The sequence below is a fragment of the Hevea brasiliensis genome, chromosome 18, assembly GCF_030052815.1.
Source record: "Hevea brasiliensis isolate MT/VB/25A 57/8 chromosome 18, ASM3005281v1, whole genome shotgun sequence".
Classification (NCBI taxonomy): Eukaryota; Viridiplantae; Streptophyta; class Magnoliopsida; order Malpighiales; family Euphorbiaceae; genus Hevea; species Hevea brasiliensis.
The window spans coordinates 49808861-49835279 of NC_079510.1; the positions used below are offsets into that span (position 1 = coordinate 49808861).

General features: G+C 33.9%; 3 protein-coding genes and 1 long non-coding RNA gene across 4 annotated transcripts; 2 read left to right on the forward strand and 2 right to left on the reverse strand.

Moving 5' to 3' along the window:
• Positions 1–559: 559 nt before the first annotated feature.
• LOC110642995 (uncharacterized protein At4g04980) lies at positions 560–4020 on the reverse strand. The gene is made up of 8 exons (XM_021795213.2): positions 3739–4020; positions 3554–3649; positions 3325–3451; positions 1667–3077; positions 1381–1546; positions 1115–1279; positions 871–1023; positions 560–732 (listed from the first exon to the last, which is right to left on the reverse strand). The coding sequence occupies exons 1-8, from the start codon at positions 4018–4020 to the stop codon at positions 580–582; spliced, it is 2553 nt and encodes an 850-aa protein (XP_021650905.2). The 3' UTR covers positions 560–579.
• On the forward strand, positions 2398–5558 carry LOC131176063 (uncharacterized). The gene is made up of 4 exons (XR_009146211.1): positions 2398–2537; positions 2726–2978; positions 3767–3896; positions 4856–5558. It is a non-coding gene; the product is annotated as an uncharacterized LOC131176063 (long non-coding RNA).
• A 1562-nt stretch (positions 5559–7120) lies between these two features.
• Positions 7121–12727, reverse strand: LOC110642999 (COP1-interacting protein 7). The gene is made up of 9 exons (XM_021795218.2): positions 12461–12727; positions 12199–12375; positions 11736–11869; positions 11564–11616; positions 11415–11467; positions 11167–11319; positions 9706–9968; positions 7857–9592; positions 7121–7763 (listed from the first exon to the last, which is right to left on the reverse strand). The coding sequence occupies exons 1-9, from the start codon at positions 12520–12522 to the stop codon at positions 7593–7595; spliced, it is 2802 nt and encodes a 933-aa protein (XP_021650910.2). The 5' UTR covers positions 12523–12727; the 3' UTR covers positions 7121–7592.
• A 4855-nt stretch (positions 12728–17582) lies between these two features.
• LOC110642998 (probable 2' cyclic ADP-D-ribose synthase BdTIR) lies at positions 17583–18769 on the forward strand. Its single transcript, XM_058141028.1, has 2 exons — positions 17583–18186; positions 18305–18769. The coding sequence occupies exons 1-2, from the start codon at positions 17687–17689 to the stop codon at positions 18414–18416; spliced, it is 612 nt and encodes a 203-aa protein (XP_057997011.1). The 5' UTR covers positions 17583–17686; the 3' UTR covers positions 18417–18769.
• Positions 18770–26419: the final 7650 nt, after the last annotated feature.

Consider the following 26419-nt stretch of genomic DNA (forward strand, 5'->3'; position numbering starts at 1 on the left):
GAAACTCATCTATTAATTATATTAGTCTCACATATTTATATATTAAGCATATAAGCAAAATTTTCTATTACTTTGACATACCTTTCTTTTTTAAGGTTTTAGTACGTTAATTATTTTTGGTATATATGATAAGAATTGTTATGCTGAAAATATGAACCGTGAAATACGTAGAAATTTAAAACAGAGAAATAAAAAGAAATAAGAATTTAACGTTTGAAGTGATTCTGTATATATTATTTCCCGTAATAAGTAATAAGCAATTGTTGTAAAAAAAAAAGTTAAAAACAAGTATAAAAGCCACTCATTAAATATGTAAAACTCCAAAATTATATATAATACACATGGGAGCATTATAGCTAGAATTTTAATTCAATGTTTCTTCAGAGAATCTCTTCAATAGAAACTTAAAAAGGAAATGCTAAATCCTAGTTCCTCAAAATGGAAACAAATGTAGTTCCTATTCGATCACTTCACTCAGATTTTCCTCATACTATGTAGCATATACAACATAATATAATGGGTTTCTTTCCTTTATATATATATTCTTTGAAAGGTTTAATATGCATGCTTTTCGACTAATTAATTAACGGTGCTGGGAATAGCATCTATCACATGAGCCAATTCCCTCGTCAACTTGTCAGCACGATCATCGTGCCCTCCAGCAAACGAATAAACTCTGAATGCAAATTGAAAAGCACTCCAAAGCATTTTAGAATTAGCTTTTTTCCTTTCCTGAAAATGTCAGAGAGAGAGAAAGAAAGAGAGAGAGAGAGAGAGAGAGAGAGAGAGAGAGAGAGAGAGAGAGAATCAACTCTAAAAACCCATTTTCCAAATGATCATGATATTACAACATAATGTTAATTCAGCTACCTGGAGTGCCAGTTCCATGCAGTTGGAGGAAACATCCACCATTGATTCCTTGATCTGCACAAGAATATGGAAGTCAAAGTGGATATTGTGACTTTGAAATTTCTTGGATTCCTCATCTTTGGTTCTCTCCAAGGCGTCCATTTCTCCTTTGATCTGTACCTTATATTGTTTCAGTTAGTTGTAAAATTTTGAAATAGTGAAGTTACTTTATAATGCAGGTTATAACTCTTAAATTTGAACTTGCCTTATTGAAGTAACGTTCGGTCTTGTCCAACAGTTGCCCTAAGGGAGTGACGATATTCCAATTTTGAAGTTCAGATAATATTCCATTCAACTTTGTGTATAGCGCAGCTGCAATCCTTAATGCTTCCAACTTTTTTTGGGGGAAACCTTCAAACTTGGCAAGCACCTGCGACATATAGAATTGCAGGTTTGATTATGAATGGAACATATAACCTTTGAGAAATAGCAGAACCAAACTGATTCTGAACGATGTTTACTTTTTATTACCTGTGTTTCGTCAGTTAAATTCTCAAGGACGGATTCAACCTGTTGATGGAACTTTATCAGCTCAGTCATGTCCTTATTTTTGAAAGTACTAATGGCAGGCTTCAGCTCTGTGATTGACTTTGCATACATTTGAACGTCTTCTTCAATTTGTTGGAAGTATGCTGATCTGAAACATAAAGAAGGGACTTTATTAGGATTTACAGCTCAATATTTTTTTCTGAAGTCCTCGAAATAAAGTTGATTTAAATGGGTCATAATCTAATTTTAGAGTTCTTCAAAGAGTCACCTCTTTGTCATCTCTGCTAGTGCATCAGCCATTCCCTGCTTTCCACTATTGCTGGACGGAGCCGAACCCTTTCTTCCGTTGGCTGATTTAGTGTTTGGATTTCCTCCTTCCACCTTCCCCTTGAGAATCCGATACAAATTACCCATTTGGCTTGATCTCCTTAATTTTGTCTGTGCCTTCTTGGGGCGTAAGGATCTTGCTGCACCAGGTGGAGGTGGTGGTGGAGCAGCTCCATTTGCTCGTGCCATGGGCGGTGGTGGTGGTGGAGCGGCTCCAATTGCTTGTGCAATGTGTGGTGGTGGTGGTGGAGCAGCTCCATTTGCTTGTGCAATGGGTGGTGGTGATCGTAATGGCTTTGATCCTTTCGAAGAAGTCATGAGTGGCGGCAGTGGAGGTGCTGCTGCTGTTGCAGTTCCTGATGTCTTGGGTGGTGGAGGTGGTGACAGTGGCATTGCTGCTGTTACTGTTCCTGATGTCATAGGTGGGGGTGGTGGCGGAGATGGCATGACCTTTGCAGCACCTGCTGCTGCTGCTGCTGCTGCTGCTGCTATATTAGGCTGTGACATAGGGGGTGGCGGTGGCAGCGGAGCCCCTACAGATGCTTTATTAGGCTGCAACATGGGTGGAGGTACCGGTGGTGTGGATGGTGGTAGTTGGGCTTTCACATTTGGTTGCAGCACAATTGGTGGTGGTGGTGGTGGAGGAGGAGGAGGAAGAGGTGGGGCTACTACATTTGGTTGCAGCATAGGAGGTGGCAGTGATTCTCCTACATTGGCATGTGATATGGGTGGTATCAGCTGGGGAGTAGGCGGTGGAGCTGGTGTCATCAACTCTTCAGAGGTCTCAGTTGTCCCAACCGTTTCAATCTCTGGTGATCCATTTTCTGTACAGCATTTTCTAGCATCATCTACTTTTGCAACTTTTGTTACTTCAGAGTAGCTGCTTGCTTCCATTTCAAAATTTTCATCATCTACATTGCTTCTTTGGTTCGAGGATTTACTTTCTGCTTCTATTTCTTCCATTGTTTCTTCATTGTTCTTTAAATTCCAATTGCTGTAGCCTTGAGCTCCCATGTTTGGAGGAATGTAGAATGAGAGGCGTTTTATATCAATTGGGTTCAGTTTCCCCACAGCTTGAACTCTCAAAGACCGGAGAAGAGGTGATGAGCACGAAATATTTGCAAATTCATCCGAACTGGGAGAACCCATAAACCGTGGTGGCAGAACAGATGTTGGAGTGACTGGAGAAGCACAACAGGAGGTGTTGCTCTCTGAATAGATCCCCATCACAACTTTCCCAAATGCACTAGCAGGTAGACTATCTTTGTTCTGCTCATCATCTTCATCCATCATATCGAACTTTTCTTTTGCTACGTTAATTACAGAATTAAGTATTGCCAGTGCCATTTCAACTGCCAAGAGAAGCAACAATAACAAATAAATGTCGTCAGAATCAATCAAGAAACTTAAAAGTTGTTCGGGTTTCATTTGGTGGGAAGAAAAGGAAATTAATAACTCGAAGTTCTTCAAATGTGTTCTTTCTTAAAGTTTCCTAGTCAAACTAAGATCCAAAAAGATGCAAAAAACAGAACGATATTGAAAGATGCAAAAAACAGAGCGATATTGCCAACTACATCCTGGATAAATTATTTAACGTACCAAGTTTTTCTGAATTGAGTTTTTCAATATTGCTAAACTTATCAGATGTCACTTTGTCCATCCATTCTTGATTCTTGGTCCATGAATCTCCAATAGATCTCAAAACCTCACAATAGTAGACCAGAACCTGTTTGATCATGCAGGTAGATGATTAGCTTGGTTCTTTTCTGAGAATAGCATTCAACTATTACATTATTAGGTCAATTCATGATGCATTAAAATGGTAAACCTTATCAATAGATGCTCCCTTAATTTCTGACAGTTCGCTTCTGGATATGCTATCAGGGTGAAACTTGTGCAGATCTTTCATTGTTCTCGAAACTAACTGCAAGAATACAAATGGTTTGATTTAAGATTGAACACAAGGTTTCTAATATTTTTATTTTTTGCGAAGAGGAAGGTGACTTATGTTACTTCATTTATGCTTTCATTGCCATCACAGGGTGGCAGGTCAATGATGTCCCTGAATTTAAAGATCTTCTTCCTAAGCTCCATCATCAAGATGAAGTTGCCCGTAAATCGCCGTGCCCGTTCCATCTTTGGTCCTTTCACTTCCTTTTTATGATATTTGGGTAGGTGTAGGTGACCCATTTTCAATATCAGCTGCAATATTCTTGTTTCTGTCAGTATTGCTAGGCCAACACCATAAGTTTTCCAGGTGTGGAATCTTTCAATATCAAAGCATACATACAGCATTCCTATATTTTATGAAAATTTATCCATTTCTAAGATTGCATGACCACAAAAAGAAATGCAAAATATTCTGGATGATTATGAAGAAAATGGAACAAAAAGTCTTTTTTCCCCCTTTCAAAACCAAAACATTAGAGGAGACTTAAAGGGGAGTGCTGTGAAATGACTGGGTTAGAAGAACAGAAATTTTGCTTAGCATTTTCACAGCAAATGCACGATGTTGGGACAAGACGAAAAGGAGTGAAGGCACAGGTTCCCTGGTGCCATAACAAATCTTATTTTAAAAGCCCTGGGAATTGAAGTAAATTTCTAATACAATATAAGCATCAAATGCATATATAAAGAGGACATACCTCAAATCTTGAAGGCCTGCAACCAAACAGCAACGGCTTCAAACCACAAAAACCACGAGTTGTCATAGTTTCGTAAGGTAGCACTAGAAGTCATATAAAGAAATGGAAAAGAAATAATAGTGGTGGAGGTGAATGACAGAGAGATTTTTTTTTTTTCTCTTTTAAATATATCTAATTTTTTGGTTCAAGAAAATTATTTTATGTTTTTCTGTTTTGGCTGGAAAAACAGAAGAATCATTCAAACTGTAAAAAACCATTAACGTGCCAAGCATATTATCATTCCCAATGGAAAAATGTTCGTCTCTGGAACTCCTCTGAGAGAAAGAGAGAGCCAAAGGGACAGAAAATAGCTTGGCTTTTTATTACCTGTCTTGGTTCTATAGTTCGTTTCTGTTATTTCCCTTTAGTGTCTTAAACATTTAGGATTAGAGGGCTCTGTTTCTTTTCTAACATTAATCTAAACAAATTTTACTCTTTTATTGCAGGATTATTTTTGGAGGTTCCACAGCTAATATTATAATATCTATGTTGAGGTGGTTTTAATTATCGTGTTTTCTAAATATATATCTGTCATCAACATTATTTCATTGAAACAAACAAACTGAAAACTACCCTCTTTTCTTGAATCTATTCTAAAATTTGTTTATTTGCCTAATAATATCACATAATAAGAATCAAACATCACAGGAATCTTCTTGTTTCTTTAGGAAATTCTTTCTTCCTTTTTTAGTGCAGAGACACATACTTCTGCAACGCCCCAATCGTTAGCTTCATCCTTTATTTTTTGGTCTTCTGCAGTAGCTAGCTCTGCTCATGCCCAAAGTGGGTCGTAAGTAAACCAGGCCAAATGCCAGTTTAAAATTAGAATCAGATCGTTTCAATTCAAAAAAAAAAAAAATCAAATCATAATTGATCAAATTATTTTAAAATCGGTCGGTTTGATTTTGAACCAAAATCATACAAATCATTAGAAATTGAAAGAAAATTAATCAAGGCATTAATTTAAGAAAATTTTAGATATTGAAGTGAGAAGGAGGTTTATATTTGGTTTATTTATTTCTTTGTTGATTTGGGTTGACACTGAAACTTGTTTAGATTAAATTACAGGCGAAAATAGAAAATTTTCATTTTGAATTAGTTTTCTGACATTTTTGTGTTTTGTTGAGAGGGAGAGAAAGGTAATGACAAAAGGAGGGCAGTTTTTTTTTTTTTTTTTTAAAGAAAGAAACGGAAAATAAAAATAAATCTATATCTATATAAATATTATAAAATTAAGTTATGAAAAAAAAAAAGGAATATTAAAAAGTTGTCTAGTGTCATTTTTTTTTTCTTGTATATGGCATTTTAAAATTTTCAGATGTATTAAAGTTATTTATATAAGAACAATCGGGCCTAGTAGAACAGCTGTATCCTAATTAAGCTGAAAAGTTTATTTTAGAAAATATTAGATATTTATAATAAATTTATGGATTCAGAAATTTGATCCTACAGATTTATATTTGAACTGAATATATTGTGTTCGAGAATTAGCCAGTAACTCACAGTGCTTATCTTATTTTAGTGCAGAATTTTCGAAGCACTAAAAAAAAAAGCATGCTGCAGGTAGTTAGGAAATCAAACCTGAAATGAAATCCTTTTGATATTGGGAATCTACCCGCTTCTAATGCTTATACATGTCTTCTGATCTTGTCTCATCATGTAGAGATGGTTTTGATGGCAACCTTAATGGGCAATGTGGTGGCAATAGAGGTGCAGGTGGAGGTACTAGTGGTAGTAGTAGCAGTGGTGGAAATGGAGATACTGGAGGGGAGGCGGTGGTGGAATTGAGGTGGGGTTGGTCTTGCAATACAATTATTGTTGCATTTGCTAGTTCTCTGTTTCGCCTGATCTGGGGTCTTGGTCGCCCTGAAATAAAGGAAAAACTTCTTTATGCAATAGGCAAAGGCATGGTGCAACTACTTCTGTTCCCAACATTTGAGCGTATGGTGAAGTGCTTAGTGCTTGCATTGGTTCTGTAATTGTAATGGCAATGATACTGGTGATTATAGTTGAGTTGATGCTGCTGCAGCAGGCATTGGCTACCGCCATATTTTTTACAGCTGCTACATTAGTAGTGGGACCTTAGGGTACTTCATACGGGTAAGACTACTGGTGATTGCTAAAATATATATTTTGTATTTGTTGTTTTTGATCTTCCTGTTCTGCTTGGAATACAACTGCAGTGGCTAAGACATTAATATTTGAGTGCTTATAGAGGCAGTACTGGTATTAGGTTTTATTTGTTATATTTGATCTGCCTGTACATTGAGGTGGTTTGATCATGTGAAACGTAGACATACGGAGTATCCAATTAGACAAGTAGAGCACATTAGGTTAGAAAATAAAAAGAAAAAAAAGGGTAGACCTAAATTAACTTGGAGGAGAGTAATACAATATGACCTAAAAGCATTACACATTTATGAGAATTTTACACATTTATGAGAATTTAACTTAAAATTGTTTAGAGTGGAGAAAACGAATCCAAATAGCCAACCCCAAATTTTTGAGATAAATGCTCAGTTGAGTTGAGTTAAGTTGTATTTGATCTACCTGCAATACAACTGCAGCTGTTTGCTAGAATGAGCATGGCACGTCAACTGGCTTATATGAGCTTAATCTATGGTATTGGCTTTCAGTTTACTGATGTTCAAAATCTTGCTTCTTTTTTTTTTTTTTTTTTTTTCTTTCCTTACCAACCACTGCAACTTGGATAAAATGAAACTCAATACCAATTTCGCATTAATTACATGGAAGTAGAACTTATTACAAACAACCATGAAATGTATACAGCAATAAGGATGCTTTTACTACAGGGTTTAAAGTACATATCCAGGAAACAAGGGACTAAACTGACGGGTTATTATTTTCCAGATGCCTTCAAAATTCACTCTACTTGCTACCAAAGTATAAAAGAATGGAAGGAGGTGAAAACTATACACTATGAGCTAATAGGTTTATAACACTATATCAGCATTCTGTGGAAATGTCGAACATGCTATTGAAAAATATTGAGAATTTGGTCTCTAGGATAGACAATGCATAGTATTTCCCATCCACCTCAAGTTGCCGAAGTAACCAGTAAGACATTACGAACTGAAGATCTACACATTCACAACTCCACTTACCCCCTGATATTTCTTAAGCTGCCTTGATTTTGACGGAACTTTCCTTATTTGTCTCGAGTCATGAATGAGTTTTATTCTGGTTATACTTAATGGAGCCTTTCACTTGTTTACTTCCTGATGGGATTTTCTTGGTTGTTGCTGGAGTAAAGCCACTAGCTGCACTTCTTTCTGCAATTCTTTTCTGGCGTTGAATCAATAATTCTTCCATCTTCTTCCGAATCTCTTCTTCCTGTTCACAAGCATGTTTCATAAGAAGTTGAAAAAAAGTGGTGAAATGTATTCAGACAACAATTTGATTAAGCAATTTAGTATTCTTCACTACCTTCTCCAGCTTGCTCTTCTGAACTATAGGCCTACTTGGAAGTGACGGTTTCTTGCTCTTAGATAACATGCTAGTTTTGTTGTTTCCAGGGGATCCAGATAAAACCCTAGGCCTAACTTCTTTTCCTGGAACTTTTCTTCCACTACTTTCCTTTTTCTTCACAATAGTGCTGTCACAATTTGAAGGAAGCTTCTTTGCAGCATCATTATTAGTTTCAACACTAGAGCTCCTTATTTCAGTTTCCATGAAGGATATGTCAATTCCATGGTCTGAAGTCCAGGATTCCCTTGCTGATTCTAATCCGGAATCCCGTTCAAGTACCACACACATATCATTTGGTTCATAACCACCCAATACTTCGTGGTTTTCTTTTACAATGCCATTTTCTGGCTGCGACGATGAATTGAGATCTGCAGCCATGCTGATGTCAGTTTTCCACTGAGAATCACACAGATCATCAACTGCTGGTCGATCATGTATCATGAAAGAATCATCAATAGCTACATTTTTTCTACCCTTTTCGACATTCAAATAATCACGCTCTGATGTAGACATGCAATCACCGTTAAAGATTATATCCTCATTGATTGAAGTCTGGTTTTCTGGTTTCCCTGAGTGGCTGATAACAAGCCAATCTTCTCTGTTTCCAGGCTTAATAATGGATGACTCAGTTGCAGACAGGATAACCCTGAGCCCAGTTCTCGATTCATCCATTCGCTGTGGAATTAGCAGATCTTCATCTATGGAATCCCTTCTCTTCATGACAGGTCTAAGATTCTCCACACTTTCAATATCTTTCATCCCATCTTGATCTTCAGATCCCCCATCCCTCTGAGTCACAACAAAGGAATCACCTGCAGCCATTCGCTGCTTTGATACTTTCTCCAATTCCAAGTCCATAGTACTGTTGTTTGCCAATGCAGTTCCATCACCTAAGCTTTTGACTGTAAAATGCTCATCCGGAACATCCATTGGATGCAACCTTGCTACTCCATTAACATTTGCCTCCTCATCTTTCATCAGGAGGTTCTGGAAAGCATCCCAGTTCTCATTGGTCTGTCCTGCCTCTGAAGAATTTGAAACAACGCCATCACCTAAATCCTCGAGACCAGAGTCACTTGACCCATTGGAAATGTGGTTGCTCTTGTGTGAACCTTTTTTCCCATGATTACTTGACTTTGACTTGTGCAATTTCTTCAATGATCCGATTGCATCATCTACCTTTTGCTGGAGGGAATCTTCATCAATGAAATCCTCAGAAGAAGAAGATTCATCAGAGACACTGGTTTTTTCCCCATTTCTTCTCTTTGGAGTAATGTAGTTAATATTACGGATAACAACTGTCTTAGAGGACTTCTTCCTATGCTTTTTCCTGCGAGAAGCATCCGTAGAAGAGTCCCTTTTGTCTCGCTGCATATATGAATCTGAATCACTCCCTACCTCAGAGTTGCTGGACTCAGGTTCTCCATCTTCTCCTGAATGTTCAAGCCCTTTTTTGTTCAGAAATTTCTCTTTTTTCACTGGAGCAGATTCTTTCAGATTGGGAGGCCACTGCATGGCCATTGCATAATGAGGAGGGATAGCCTGCATTGGGAATGGATATCCTTGGTATGGAGGAAGTTGTTGAGGGTTCTGGAAATTATACATATATTGAGGTATCTGATTTGACCAAGGCATTGGCACTTGAACTTTGGTGGTAGTTGATGGCATCTGATCTGATGTTGCTGAGTTATCATCTGCAAAGCAATGTGCTTGATATCAGAGAAGGGCCTATTGTTATCTGAAATGAAATATCAATAAATATTTGATGCACATAGAGCTTAAAAGACATGGAAAGAATATACAATACCCTTTTTGCTGTCAAAACTTGCATGACTGGCAGTTGAATCAGACCTTGATGCATCTGTGGATCCATTTGGCACATCACCTTTGGGCAAAGTTAGTATGATATGTGGATTAAGGCCGCTAGCATCATTATTAAGTATTATTCCTGAAGTTCCCAATAATGACAATTCCGATGGTGGACATGCTTCCATTGCTGCTAATTCCTCCATCCAAAGACCATCTCCGTGCTTTTTTTTACATAATTCCTTGAAATTAATACATGCTTCCCTGCATATAAACACTACTTGATTTTAGGATTACAGGATCTTTACTTGGTCTAGAAGAAACTTTAGCCTACAGTTCCCTATCATCCTTCACTCTATTTGGATATATAATGGTGCCTTCTCTAAATGAAAAAGTAATGATAAATAAAATAAAGAAACCATTATTATAGATAAAGTAAAATTGTATTTGATCGATTAAAGTTAATTCATTGGATGATATTGCGTGCCAACAACCTAGAAAACAATAATTACTATCATTAATATATTTAGCCAATGCCTATGGAGAATTTAACCACTTTGAAGACATCCAAAATTGCAAATTACTAATTGATAATGTCTGTTTTTGCTTGATTCAACCAGCATAACAACTCTCTCTCTATATTGAAAATGTTGTGCACCGCGGAAGCGTGTAAACTGCAAAGAAAATAAAACAAACATACAAAACAATAATATTTATGTGGTTCACCCTCTCAACATAAAACTATATCCACGGCCATGCCATCTTCCACTATCATCAATAATGAATCATTAGCTTATAGCTATACTACCCATCAACCCAATTACACCCAAGAGAACTCATACTACATAATTACTCATGGTAAATATATTAGTTTGACTCTCTCAATATCCTCTAGACATAACCCAATATATTTACTATTACAACACTACACCACAAAAGGGTGCCTTCAACTAACTAGGCAAGAGCGCTTTCACCAATGGACAAGAATCACTTCCTCTTGAATTTTATGTCCTTTCCGAAGCCTCTCTCTACTGCAATGGGCAAAACCCCCTCATCAATGGACAGAGTCAAATCCGCAGCAATTGGCAAAACACCTCTCTACAATGGTTAGCAACCTCACTCCATGGACTGAAAACTATTCTCCTCAATGGGCAAAAGCTCCTCTCTTCAATAGGCAAAAGCCATCATTCTCCTATTTATAGTGTTAATTCCTTCAATCATTATCTGATTAGGAGTCCTATTCAATTTAAGAATAACACTAAAATAAGAGTTCTTACTCATTATCGGAAATATTCCCCCATCCTATTGAGGAATATTTCTCTGACTCAAATTAGTAAAAGATCTCTCTCCAAATCCCATTAGCATTTTGAGTCATATAATTCTAACAGAAAAATTTATCTTTTCTTCCCCTAAACCTTTGTTGAATAATTTCTTAGTTAATTTTCCGATCACAAAGTCATACCTTAACCGAGAGGCTCCAAACGCATCTGCAAAGGAAATGAGATCATCTATATTATGCACTTCAAATCCAGCAACAAGACCGCGGGCATAAGCCATAGCTTGCTCTTTGCGAAGCAAAGTTTTCCGAGTTTCAAGAAGCCGTTGGAGTTGAATCCTAGCATATCAAAACAAACATTGATTAATGACGTAGATGGAAAGACAACAAACATACCAAGTTTAGCCCTTTAAGTGAAAAACAAGATGGGTTACTTGGAGTTTTCTTCTGGTCCAATGTCATTGTGTCTCTCTAGTTCCCCCTTTACCTGGAAGTAAATATCAACGAAGAATTCAAGCATTAATATGATTTTCTAGATAAGCACAACAATTAATCTATAGATTTTGTGGACAAAACAATACACCTTAGAGGAGTCACTCGACTTCCTTGTGCTAGATTTGGCAGCTACCCCACTTCCTGCACAACAAAGCTAATGTATAATTACACAAAATTGCATCTTGTGTGATGCATGTTCTTCAATTAATGGAAGTAGAGAAATTCCAACATGAGTGTGAAGCTTATATAAGGATCTATACCTTCCTCCAATTGTCCAGTCACATCAATGTTTGACAATTCATTGGCTTGAGCTGATCTCTCAATCTGCAAGATTTCTTTTTCTAGGCTGACAAATCTTTCAAGCACTGCTGGTGTGCTAACAAAACGCACAAATCTGTGTACAAAAAGAGCAAATATCTTTTTGACAAACGAATTTGTAAAATTTTTGCGAATTTCCCAGAATGAAGCTAGAGGTCATATCCCGGTGTAAATTGCAGTAAATTTAAAAAGTTTGAACAGAAACTAAGAGCAATTCTGTATTGTGAAAATAAAATACAGAACCTGGAGTACAATTTGTGTCCAGGAAAAAATCCAGGGTCTTTTTATTGAATGGAAAATTGTGAAAGTATTCAATAATTAGTTCCATTGTTTAGATACCAAGAAACAACATTAGTTTAAAATTGAACCCAAGTCCATGGTGCTCAATAACGATCCAAAGTTTACCTCTCAAAAGTGGCTTTAGTGAACCAAGTAGCATTGCCGGTGGGTGGGCAGAGTTTGATGGAGTACCCACCTTTGCAAATCTGATCTTTAGCAAATTTGAGGTGTGAAATGAAGGGTTCAAATAACCCAGAAGCCAACTTCTCAGTCTTGCCTCCAGAGAATAGAACAAGATCAAATCTTGACATTGAAAACACAACAGTTTTGCCTTAATAAACTTAAGAAAAAGCTCAAAAAACGAGAAATTAGAGAGAAGTAAGAGTACCTGGTTCGAGTAGGGGTAAGCTGAAACAGAGCATAGTCAAGAAGATTAATTGATGAGGCCATTGAGAAAGAAAGATGAAGGTCAAAACTCAAAGCACAAAAGTCTAGTGCATAGTGTTTATTGGGTAGAGGATTCTTGAAGTGCAATCTTGGTATTATATGAGCAAAAGAAGTGAATAAGGAAGAAGTTGTTGAACGTGGGTATCACATTTTTGAATGTGCCTTAGCTGAAGCTGAACTGGAACTGGACATTGCTGCGAGAGAAAGACAGCGGAGCTTGCACATGCAAAGGTGATTGGACCAATGGAGGCACTCGGCCCCACGGGTGCGTCGAAAACGACGTCGTCTTATTCTTTGGAATATTTTTCCACTTAGCTACTCATCTTGTTTCAATATTTTAAAGATTTCAATAATTGAATCATAATGTGCAGGAACCTAATTTCGCTCTGCAATTAGTATTCTACGTTTTATTGATTACACTTACAAGTGGTAATTGACAACGTTGAATGGCTGTTGCATCACCGGCTTGAACTTGTTGATTTTGATTTAAAAAACTAAAATTAGAATCATATTATATCGATATTTTGATTTTAATTTTATTTTAATTTAATTAAATTCAGCAGTTAATTTTTTATTTTTTAATAAAATTTTAATTCAAAATTAAACTGATTAATTCTGATTCATTTAAAACAGTTTTGGTAAAATAGTCAATTTTATAAACTCAATTTAGTTACAAAATTAAAATTTATGTACTAAATTTTTTTATTTTTTTAATTTAAATAAAAAATTAAGAAATTTAATTTATTAATTTTGAGATTAAATTTTTAATTTATTGATTTAACTTTAGAAATTAAAAAAAATTAATTTTTTTATTTTTTTTTATTTTTAAGCTAAATTAAATTTAAATTAAAACTTCTAAACTAAATTAAATAAAAAATTAAAAATAAGTTAAATTAAAAATTTTCAATAAATACGGGATCCAATAATTTTTTCAATTTAAAAACAAATTTACATTTATCTAATTATAAATATGAATTTAATGTTATTAAATTAAATGATAACACTGTTGACTAATTAACATAAGAGTAACATTACTCAAACGATCAATTTTATTAGCCATTCAAAGGACGTAGGGCTCATTTTAATGTCACGTCCACACTTTGTGTACTAGTTCCTTTAATGTAAGAAAGTAGAATCATTGCTCAATTTGTTTTGTCTATACTAAAATATAATACTTCCAAGACCATTAGGTGCATAATTTCATAATTCCAAGATCATAAATCTCATTAATCTCTGTTTACTTTTTTTTTAAATATAAAAAATTTGAGAATTTATTAATATTTATAAAAGAAAAAAAATATATAAATATAGATCATTAAAATCTTTTATTTGTAAATAATCTGATAAAGAAGAATAATATTTCAGATAATAATTGATTTTTTTTTTATTTTTTTTTTTTATAATACAATGAAGGGATGTGCACATGCAGGATAAGGCTGTAGTTGGAAGTGAAGCCAGCCATGAGACAGCTATTTATGTAACACCTTACCTAGCTGGAAAAGGAGACATGTGGGGTTAACCATTTTCTATAAGATATTCTTTCCCCAGTTAACAATTCTCAACCAAATCTTCTTTTTCTAAAGAAACTTTTACTACTATATTGACAGCCCTCCATTACTTTAATTTAGTATTGAAAAAACAAATATATATCAAATTCAAATTTTAATAGAAACCAATGTAATTAAAAAAAAAAAAGAAGTCTATTATTGGCTAAGTCATTTTCTTTTCAATTCAAAAGATTCTGCAGCTTGGCCCAAACAGCTGAATATGGTCCAAGCTCAATGCAGGGTAGCCATTTTAGGCCCAAATCAAATGCATTTAAAAAAAAAAAAAAAACAATGTAGTTTAGTTTTTGGGGTTTGAGAAAATGTTTCAAAATGTAATGAAATGTTTTTTAAGATTTTAAAATTTTTAGTTTTTATTTGAGAGAACTTAAAAAATTTGTACTTTAAAAATCTTATTTTAGAAAATCTTATGCATTTGAAAAGTGAAAAAAAAAAAAACAATACTCTATCCTTATGGTCTGTTTAAAAATTTTTTGAAGGTAAGATATAAGTTTTTAAAATAATAAATTTATTTGGAATGAAAATATTTTAAAGATTTTGAACCTTTAAATCTATCAATTTGAAAGGTTTTGAACCTTACATTCTATAAATTTATTTTACTTTAAAAAAAAAAAAAGAAACTTCTATATATTCCGTACAAACTTACAACTGGCTAAGAGACAACTTACTTTAAACAAGCAGCCAAGAAATTTTCCAAGAAAGTTAAAGAACAAATCTAGGAAAAATGAAATATTCAATTAAGGAAAAATCCATAGGAAAGTAGGTCAACAGAGCAAGAGCTTAGAAATTAGAGAGGTGGCAATTGTTCTAAACCCATGTTCTAGATTAATAGCTAATTATAGAAAATATAAATGACTTCAATTGTCATGATTCATGAAAAAGTTTTTAAATGCTGATTCTTTCTTCAATTAGAGGAATTAATTGCAATAAAAATATCTTAAAATGATAAAATCTTAAATTCAAACTTTATATTAAATTTAATTAAAAGAAAAATATAAAATATAATATTTATTTATTCTTTTATTTTTTGAACCTAATAGATTTATTAAACAAAATCTTATGATATAATTAGCACATTAAATTACCGACAATGAGTATTGCCATGGAGTAATTAACATCAATGGTGATTGTAAACTATTGATTAATTTAATTCACAAATTTTATAAATAATAATGGTCCACGCTATTTGGATCTTCACCGAGTCAAGGGCCGCCATAGTGTTAAATTTCACGAGTCATGAATTCATAGTTTCATACTTGGGCTCGATTGGACTCATTCCTTATACTTTTCCTTGGGGCCAAAGTGTACATATTAACTTTAATATTCCTTAAATTAATAAACTATCCTTCCTTTTTTACTTTATTAAATTCTTAACATATCATTATTTGCATGGCCTTAATATTCCTATATAAACTAATCAAGTTTAATGGCATGATTTTTGTTGTAACCATACCCATCAAACCTACCACCAACCCACCATCCGATTAATTAATTTTATATATGTAAAAAATTTATTTTTAATCAATTTTAAGAACGCAATTTTTTTTTTAATTTAGAAAAAATTAAAAATTCATATAAATATGATGCATTCAAAATAAATGATATCATAATAATAGGAGTTTGATATGAGTAGTTGGACACTTTTATCTCATAAACGAGATCGAGTATTCAATACTCGTAAATGAAAACGATACCTTATTAGAAGTGTTTTCTAACCCGACATGAATGAGATTAGTCCTGATTCATTTTGAGTTGGAGATACCTATGAAATATATATATATATAACTTCCCAATAAAATTAAATCTTAATTAATAATAAGATAAATATGTTATTTAATGAAACACTTTCATGCCATCTTAATTATATTATAGAAAATTATAACAATGCAAGTATTAAATAGAATATTTTTTTTACTTTATTATTTTCTTTATTAATTTAATTTTAATTAAAAATTAAATTTAAAATCTCATATATTTTTTTTTAAAAAGATAAATTTAATGTTATTGACTCCACCTTTCATTGATTTTGATTTTGTTATCACTAATATGCACCTACGGGTATAAAAGGAAGGGCAGAGGGTCCTAGAATAAGACTAATACTCCTGCCTGAAGTGGCAGGTTATTTCCTCAGCAAAACGCAGAAGTAAAGTATATAAAACGTTCTTCCAACCTAACCTAGCTCGCTGCGTAGCCGTCCATATATATATTTATATATATAAAAGCTAGCTAGTCGGTGGAAAATAATTTTAAGATGTCCAATTAACAAATTAATGAGTAATTAATATCGAATAATCACTTATTAAATATTTGATAGACTGTAATTCAACATAATGAAATCTATAGTTAAATAAAAATTAATAAAATAATGGATTAAAAAAAATTGTTTAATTAATGTATTCATTTATTTTTTTGGTTAACTTATATAACAAATAGAATATTTTTAATATTATTAAAAAAAATTAATTGTTTCATTATTTTTTTAGAAGTTCATTATATGTTGAATGGGTAATTATCATATATACGTTGAATAAAGTAATCTAAAAAATAATTAGTTAGATATATATTCAGTGTTTGTTTGCATTATTATCAGAATTGGTCGTTAAAAAAATATTTTCTTAATTAATATATTAATTAAATGGTATTTAAAATTATTTTTAATTATATAATAATTTAAAATAGTTAATAATTCCTTTTTAAATGGTTTTTTTTATATAAATTTAAAATCATATTCTTTAACAAAAAATTAAATTTTGTGACCCGTTAAATTAAATCTCAAACGGGAACTTAATAAATGACAGTAATGAATTTAAACTTTTAGAGCTCTCAAATCCAATCTCAAATGGAGGCGTTGTAAACAATAGTAATGGATTTAAAGTTTTTTTTTTTAATTTCGATTAAAATTAAAATTTATAATTTTATATTTTCATATTATTAAATTAAAATTTATAAAATAATAATTGTATAATCAAAAGGATAAAGAAAGATAAATCAAATCACAATTATAAATTGAACTTGATTTAGTTTAATAACTAAAAGCATAAATTGAACTTGATTTGATTTAATAACTAAAACCATATTACGATCATTTGACAAAGTAAATTGAATCTACACACCAAATTCTTGAAAAAATGTGCCACTCAGAAAATAGTTAGCTCATGTAGGATACCAAAACAGAAAAATAATAAAAAAGAAGATACAAATATGATCAGAGTGACTGCTTCAGCCAAAAAAGGAGTTGGAAAAGAAGAGAATGGACGTGTTTGAAGGATTAAAGCATATAAGAGCCTCAACATCCTGAGTCAAAATTTTAAAATTTCTTTACTTCAATTTGTCTCTATTCTCTCCTCCAAATCAAGACAAATACCTGGAATTTTCTCTGCTTTTCTGGTCTAATTTTGAATTTTTTTCCTCTTCAAAATCAATAGTTCAATACCTCTCATTCTTTTATAAATTAATCTCCTGCATTACATATATAAATACCCACCAACCCCGTATCAATCAAGGGACCAATATTGCAAAACAAAACCATTTCCATCTAATTTTTATTGCAAATTCATTTCTTTTTTGCTTTTTTTCTTTAGCTTTAGCTTCTTCAGGGAGCCATGCAAAGATTGCCCTCCACAGCCAATAACTTGTCTCGTAAAATCTTGCACCACCACCACCTTCTTCACAGCCGAGTACCAGCCATTAGACCACCACCCTGTGATGTTTTTATTAATCATCGAGGAATCGATACCAAAAGAACCATTGCTGGATTGCTCTTTGACCATCTTTCAAGACTCGGCCTTAACCCTTTCTTGGATAACAAGAACATGAAGCCTGGTGATAGGTTATTTGACAAGATTGATTCAGCGATCGGCGAGTGCAAGCTAGGTGTTGCTGTTCTCTCCCCTCGTTATGCCGATTCTTATTTTTGCCTCCACGAGTTGGCTTTGATAATGGAGACCAAGAAAAGAATTATTCCCATTTTTTGCGACATTAAACCTTCTGAGCTTCGCATTAAGGACAATGGAACCTGCCCTTCCCAGGAGCTTCAAAGATTTACAGATGCTCTTGAAGAGGCAAAGTACACAGTGGGACTTACATTTGATTCGCATAAAGGGTATATAAACTAATCTTTCTTCATCTAATTCAGCTGAATTCGACTAGAATTCGACCCGATTCCAATTCATTTGTTATTCTTTATTCTGTGTCTTATGTTATGATGATTTTATGTGCAGGAACTGGTCGGAATTCTTGTCGAAGGCGACCGATGCAATTGTAAAAAACTTGATTGAACTGAATGGAGAAGGAAATCGCATGAATCGTAATTATTTTGTGCAGAATTACTGAATAAAGATGAGAAGCTTGCCTTTTTCCAAAGCAATAACAGACAAACACACCGATCTTCATGAATAAGGATCAGTGCAGTTTCCATTTTTTAATTATTTTTTTCCAAATGATGACCAATTCGTTGATTCAAAGGATTCTTTTTTTTTTTTTATTATTATTATTATATATGCAGGATCATGCATGCAGAAAAGGATGCAGTGGATAACACATGCATGCTGATTACCGATTAATTAAAAAATAGTGAAGTTTTTGTAACAGGATTATTTGAAGGCTCTTCAATAAACTGTAAATTGCCTTCTTCTCATCATGTAATAAATGTTCTGTACTTGATTCAATAAAAGGTGCACTGATAATAGTGCAGATTATGATTCAATTGATCCTGGATCAATCCTCTATTTTGTTTCCATGAATGTGTGCAATCTCTCTCATCATTGGCCTACTATGTAGAATGTGATCAATTTCCTAGTGTCAGAGATACGGAGATTACTAGAAATGGTGAAGAATCAATTAATTTTAAAGTTTTAAATTTGACTTTAATTATAGTTAAATGAAAAAAATATGTATATAGTGAGAAAAGGCCAGCAAGAATTTTTGGTGATGAAAAGTGATTCTTCAATGATTATATTTTAGAAAATCGAAAGAACATGAAAATGATATGATTAGACTGTGAATAGAAGATCAATCAAGTTTGTGAATATAAAGATAAAAAAAATGCTGCGAAAAGTGGTTTAATTATAAAATTTCAAATGATCATAATCAAGATTTGAAGCTTGCACATATAGATTCTAGCTGATCACAACGGAATAGAAAGTTTCTTCCATTCTTGATTCTTGATTAGGAATAGTGTCCAAATTAAAATTCATATTCTGACCTTTTAATTAATAAGGTTTCTGTAGAAAACAGAGAATTTGAAAATTTTTCTTTTATATTTCTTCATACAAAAATGATTTACAAGTATTCTAATTTATATACAAAGGTTACGATTAATTAAAAAACTAATAATAGCCAATAAATACAATAATTCCTAATTATATTCTAATTTACAGCTAATTTACACTGATTAAGAGATTTACACTAATTGAGGGATTCTAACACTCCCCCTCCAGTTGATTCATGTATGTTGCACATACCCAACTTGCAAACTAGGGTATGAAACCCCTTACAACTTAATCCCTTAGTGAACACATTAACCAACTGGTCTTTCGACCCTACGTAAGAGATACTTAAGGAACCATTGATGACTTTTTCTTTTATAAAGTGTCTGTCAATCTCTATATGCTTGATCCGATCATGCTGAACTGGATTGTGAACTATACTGATAACAGCTTTGTTATCACAGAACAGGGACAGACCACTAGTTTCTAGCAATTTTAATTCTTCCATCAACTTTCGTAACCATAATAGTTCACAAATACCTTGAGCCATTACTCTAAACTTAGCCTCTACACTGGATCTAGCAGTCACATTTTGCTTCTTGCTTCTCCAAGTGACTAGATTACCACCAACAAAAGTACAGTAACCAGATGTCGATCTTCTATCATCAAGAGATCCACCCCAATCTGTATCCGTAAAGGCCTTAATCTAAAGATGGCCATGCTTTGAGAAAAGAAGCCCTTTCCCAGGTGCAGATTTTAAGTATCGCAAGATGCGAAAAATAGCCTCCAAATGAGTTTCACGAGGATCATGCATATGCTGACTTACTAGGCCCACTGCATATGCTATATCTGATCTGGTATGCGAAAAGTAAATTAGTTTGCCAACTAACCTCTGATATCTCCCAATATCCACGGATTCCCCAACTCCAGCTTGCAATTTGTGATTTGCCTCAATGGGAGACTCTGCTGGTTTACAACCTAGCATTCTTGCTTCCTCCAACAGATCTAGTATATACTTCCTTTGAGAAATAAATATTCATTTATCTGATCTGACAACCTCTATTCCAAGAAAGTACTTTAGCCTTCCAAAATCTTTGATTTCAAACTCCTATGCTAGTTGTTCCTTTAGATGAATTATTTCTTCCCTATCATCACCAGTTACCACAATATCATCCACATAGATAATAAGCAGAGTGATCTTACCCCTATAGTGTTTTATAAACAAGGTGTGATCAGCATTGCTTTAGCAATATCCAAAAGAAACCATAGCCTTACTAAACCTGTCAAACCATGCCCTAATTGACTGTTTTAAACCATACAATGCTTTCTTCAATTTGCAAACTTTTCCATTGGTCTTCCCATTCTCAAACCCTGGAGGGATTTCCATATATACTTCTTCTTCCAAATCGCCATGTAGAAAGTCATTTTTTACATCAAACTGCTGCAAATCTCACTCAAGATTTACTACACATGATAGTAAAATTCTGATGGTATTCATTTTAGCAATAGGAGAAAACGTTTCCTGGTAATCTACCCTATATGTCTGTGTGAAGCCTTTTGCTACCAGCCTAGTCTTATACCTTTCAATTGAACCATCTACTCTATATTTCACAGTGAACACCCACTTACATCCAACTGGTTTTTTTCCCTATTGGAAGAGTAACAAGTTCCCATGTCTCATTCTTTGCTAAAGCTTTCATCTCCTCCACCATGGCTGCCTTCCATTTTGGATCAAGACATACTTTCTTCCAATCCTGTGGGATAGAAACAGAGTAAACAGACAATAGAAAGGCTTTATAGGATGGAGACAAAGAATAATAGAAAATGAAGTTAGAGATGGGATGTTTATTATAGGTTCTAACACCTTTTTGAGAGCAATAGGAATATCAAGATCATTATTAGGAGAAGGAAGAGTAGAATGAGAATTAAAATTAGACTCTTCAGGAACTAAAGGACACTCATCACATACCTCAGGATGTTCAGGAATTGAATCCAGATATTCTGGTTGATCAACAGTCACCTGCTCGATGGCTATATCTATCTTGTTTCGCCGAGTATGGATTCTCAAATCTGGTCCATTCAGTCTCCCTCGAGATTTAGGTGACTCCCCTTGAGTATCATTATTAGGTCTAGGCTTTAAACCCAGATTTTCTTGTTGAAGTTAAAAGTTGGGAGAGCACAAAGAAGAAGGGAAAGACACCTCTTCTTCCTTCCTATGCTCCCCCTGAAGAGGTGGATGGAAATAAGATTCAGATTTCCTAAAGATAACATCCATGCTCACAAAATATTTTCGTGTAGGAGGGTGGTAACAACTATACCCCTTCTGAGTACTGGAATAACCAACAAAGACACACTTGAGGGCTCGAGGTTCTAACTTCCCCCTATAGGCTGATGAACAAAGAAAACACAACAAAAAACCTTTGGAGGAATAATATATGAATTTTTACCTTGCAAAACCTCTAAAAGACTCTTAAACTCCAAAGTCCAAAGTGACATCCTATTAATAAGATATGCAGTAGAAAGAATTGCATCACCCCAGTAAGGTTTGGAAATATTCATTGTAAACATAAGAGACCTAGCAACCTCAAGTAAATGTCTATTTTTTCTCTCAGACACTCTATTTTGAGCACTAGTGCTAACACAATTAGTCTGATACAAAATTTCGTGTGACTTCAAATATTCCTGAAAAACTCCATTCATATACTCTGTGCCATTATCAGTTCTCAATATTTTAACATGAGTATCAACCTGGGTGCTAATCATTTTGTGAAACTGCTAAAAACATTAAAATACTTCATTTTTCCCTTTCATCAGATATACCCAAGTTAACCTACTGCAACAATCAATAAAGGTCACAAATCATCTATAACTTGATAAAGACACAGTTTGAGTAAGTCCCCATACATCAGAATGGATAGTGATAAAAGGAACTGAAGCCTTATTATTTATTGTAGGATAAGATTGTCTAGTATGTTTGGCAAACTCAAAAGCATCACATACTAACAATTCAGTTTTGCATTGCTTAAACAAAAAATGATAAAGTTTCTCTAAAATAGTAAATGAAGGATGTCCAAGTTTCCTATGCCACTAAATAATTTCTTCCTCAACACCCATAGACTGTCCCAACATGGCCTGATTAATACAATCATTCAATAGATATAGCCCATCTTGCAGTCTACCACTGCCAATCGTTCTCCCTGTTATCAACTCCTAAAACACACAGTGAGTGGGAAAAAAATTCAATTTTATAGTTGAGAGCTTTTGTGATAGAACTGACAGATAAAAGGTTAATAGGAAAGTTAGGCACATGTAAGACAGAACTAAGACTTATAGTAGGAGTGCATTTAACAGAACCTGTTCCAGAAACATTAGATAAGGATCCATTCGCAATGCAGACTTTTTCTTTGCCTGAACATGGAGAATAGGATATGAATTTATTCGAAGAGCATGCCATATGTTTGTTTGGTCCAAAATCTATAATCCAAAATGAATTATTATGATTGGCAAGAAAAGCATAACCTGAGTTGACGAAGTTAGAAGAGGCAACTGTAGTGGATTGTGATTCAAGTAATAGCAGTATCTTCAAAAACACTCACAGCCTTAGATACATTTGCTTGTGATTTAGCAGAGCCCATCCTTTTTCCTCCACGCCCTTTAGTTGGCTAGCCGTGCAACTTCCAACATTGTTCTTTGGTGTGCTGTGATTTCCCACAGTAGTCATAATGCAAGTGATCCTTATCTGATGGACCATATATGACTGTTCTCGTAAGGAGTTAGCAGCCAGCCTAGCCTTATCAACAGCTGTAGAATTGATCATGACACTCCTTCTGCTCTCCTCCTACTGAACATAAGAGTATGTCTGTCTTAAGGTGGGCAAAGGATCCTTACCAAGCACTTGGACCTAAATCTGATCATACTCCACACTTAGCCCAGCAAGAAAATCATATATGCGCTCATTCTCAATCAATTTCTGGAACTTAACTACATCAACGGGACATGAAGCCTGAAAGTCCTTATAAAAATCTAACTCTTGCCATAGACCACTCAGTTCTGCATAATACTGAGCAATAGTCAAGTCACCTTGTTTCATTCCATGAACCTTGTTCCTAAGCTCATAAACTTGTGCATTATTCCCAACTTGAGAATAAGTCTGAGAAACAGCAATCCAAATGGTAGCGACACTGTCAAACAGTAAATACCCACGAGCTATATGAGATTGCATATAATTGATGAGCCATGACATAACAAGAGAGTTCTCCGACTCCCATTGGCTGTAGGTAGAACAAGTACTTTCTGACTTTTTTCTATCTTCAGTGATATACCCTTGCAATCCTCTAGCCTGAATGAATAGTAGACAAGATCTAGACCATGCCAAATAATTAGTTCCATCCAACTTTACAAAATTAATTTGTAAAGAGAGATTATCACCAACAAATCCAACCTTTGTTTCAGAGGCTTTTTTCTTTTCATCAGTCATTTTTCAATTAAAAAAATAGGTACTGAGACAGAAAGCAAGAAACTGGGCAATGGAAGGTACCCAAAAAAATAAATGTGCAAATCAGGTGTGGAAACACGTTGGTTAGAGGCGCGCTAAACAGGGAAGGTCGTCGGTAAGAGGCTCGGTCGGAGAAATCACCGAAAAAAAGGGTGCATGCGCTGGTGCGTGAAGAATGACGTGAGACTTCTCGAGGTGCGTGAGCTCACGCACTTCACCGGACGGCGGTGGGACTCCAGGCATAAGCCGATCGATTAGTGTCCTTTCTCTTCAAGTGGGTGGTGATAGTCACCTCCCTTCCTAGAATGATGTAGAAGCTTGACCAAAAAAAAAAATTACCCAGAATTATACTATTCACGTCAATAAATTTTGACACTGCTCTGATACCATGTAGAAAACAGAGAATTTGAAAAATTTTCTTTTATATTTCTTCATACAAAAATGATTTACAATCATTCTAATTTATATATAAAGGCTAAAACTAATTAGGAAACTAATAATAGCCAATAAATATAATAATTTCTAATTATATTCTAATTTACAGCTAATTTACACTGATTAAGGGGTTTATACTAATTGAAGGATTCTAACAGTTTCTTAAATATTTGCTAAGTTACTAATGAATTTTAATTTAATAACATTGAAGTCATTTTTGAAAACAAGAATTCGAATTTGCTTCTATATTAAAGCCAATTATACATTTAAAAAAAAGTGTCAAGTTGTATATTTCTATTTTACTTAATTTATTTTTTTTTACATCAAAGTATTTTTCTATGTTCGTTTTACTAATCGTTTGGAAATTTGTAACCGCTCAACAATGCCTTTTTCAAGTATTGAACATGAATTTTCCTTAAATCTTACCGCTTCATCTAACACTTACGAAACTTTTGTAGGTATATACTTGTTATATTCAATAATTTGATCCTATATATTAGGATCTTTCTTTTCATTTTCTTGGCATTGGCATTGTGATGAGGAATTGGGAAAAGTAAAACTATCTTGCCATCCATATTTTTTTTTATTGGCAAAATCAAAATTCTTCAACTATATATATAATTTTAATTTTTTTAATCAAATGAACCTTTTTTAATATAAGCAAATATTTTATCATATAGGAGATGGATTTTCTCACTAAACGATAAATTTTAGAACTTTCCTTTCGGTTTCATAACGCAGGCAAAAGTTGTTTGGAATGTCAGAATTAACGGTGAGAAAGAAAATAGAAGGAAAAAAATTAACACTGTAAAGAATCGTACGAGGGGAAAGAAAATCTGTCAAACCCATCGCCGAAATTTTGGACCCACCATTACGGCAATACCGAAAGTTTTTGCAATGCATGTCATTAACCAAAGGAGGAAGAGAAGAAGATTCTGCTTGAAACTTGAAGCTGACCCTGTGTTATGATGACAAATTAAGATTTAAATCTTAAGCCAGAGATCTTGATAGCATCAACTTTAATTTTCAGTGCTTAAAGAATCTAAGTTTCTGTCAGTTTTGGGAATTGAAAAAAATCCTGAAAGCGACAATCTTTTGGCTCTTCTGTGTCTTTTTATTCTCCTATGGACTATTTTGCATAAATCTGATGCAAAAGTAAGGAAACAAAAAGAACATTAATCGTTGAATTTCAATAGCCAAAAAAAAAAAAGAAGAATTTTATTTTTCGTTGCCGTGATGATTTGGGAAAGCTTTTCATTATTGTTTCAAGTTAAATTTCTATTTTTCTAACACATGGGTTGGTTAATATTGAGGAAAATCCTTCTGCTCTTGACTCCCTTGTGTTTCTTTTCAAATTTGTAGGTCGATGCAGAATGCTCAGGAAAGTTTTTTTTTTTTTTTTTTTTTGGTTAATGATTGGTGCTGTTTATTGATAATAACAAGAACACTTCTTTTAACTTTTCCAATAATTATGAGAAGAGAGACAGAATTGATTAATGAATTGTCCATATTTTTCTGGTAGAAATGGAGAGAGCTCCAATGTTTAAAATAATAATAATAATAATCTTGATGAAGAGAATATATAAACTTGTCCCCACAAAACCTGGATATTAGTGAACGAATATTTGCAAGTAAGATGGTTGTCTCCCCAGAGATAGCCACTCCCCATATAAATTTTTACCATTTTTCTTGTGCAAATTCACCCCTATGTACATGTAATAAGTTAGCAGTTGTTTGTTGTTGTATATATAAAATATTTCCCTGCATAGAAAATGACATCAGGATTTAGAATTGGGTATCTGTTCGTTTTTGTCGTATGCTTCTGCAATGGCACAATTTGTATGAATATAAGCAGCAATGATCATGGAGACTACACTCGGTTCCTTTTGGCTAATCGCCTGTGGCTTACGCGGCCAATGTGTTAATTATTAAACAACCCTTTAATTTTCTTGCCTTTTCAAGTTGACTGTGTCAAAGTTTTACTTTTTTTAATTTTCTTTGCCTCCGCTTTGTAAATTTGTTCAATTTGTGGCTCGCAAATGGAATAGCTGGAATCACTTTCAATGCAATATAGATGAGTCGACTGTTAATACTACCGGTAATAGTAATCTTTCTCTCTTTCCGTCCCTTTTTCAAACTTTATAACTTAGAATGGGTTTTCTTTTCCTTTGACGAATTGTTCAAATCAAATCGCTTTT

Coding starts and splice junctions, on each gene's coding strand:
- LOC110642999 (XM_021795218.2), bottom strand. CDS start 12,522: ATGGCCTCATCAATTAATCTTCTTGACTATGCTCTGTTTCAGCTTACC. Junction 11,320..11,414: donor GGACCAGAAGAAAACTCCAA/GTAACCCATCTT, acceptor TTGATATGCTAG/GATTCAACTCCAACGGCTTC. Junction 9,969..11,166: donor TTTGGAGCCTCTCGGTTAAG/GTATGACTTTGT, acceptor GTTTATATGCAG/GGAAGCATGTATTAATTTCA.
- LOC110642995 (XM_021795213.2), bottom strand. CDS start 4,020: ATGCTGTATGTATGCTTTGATATTGAAAGATTCCACACCTGGAAAACT. Junction 3,650..3,738: donor GCAATGAAAGCATAAATGAA/GTAACATAAGTC, acceptor GTATTCTTGCAG/TTAGTTTCGAGAACAATGAA. Junction 733..870: donor GCATGGAACTGGCACTCCAG/GTAGCTGAATTA, acceptor TGACATTTTCAG/GAAAGGAAAAAAGCTAATTC.
- LOC110642998 (XM_058141028.1), top strand. CDS start 17,687: ATGCAAAGATTGCCCTCCACAGCCAATAACTTGTCTCGTAAAATCTTG. Junction 18,187..18,304: donor ACATTTGATTCGCATAAAGG/GTATATAAACTA, acceptor TTTTATGTGCAG/GAACTGGTCGGAATTCTTGT.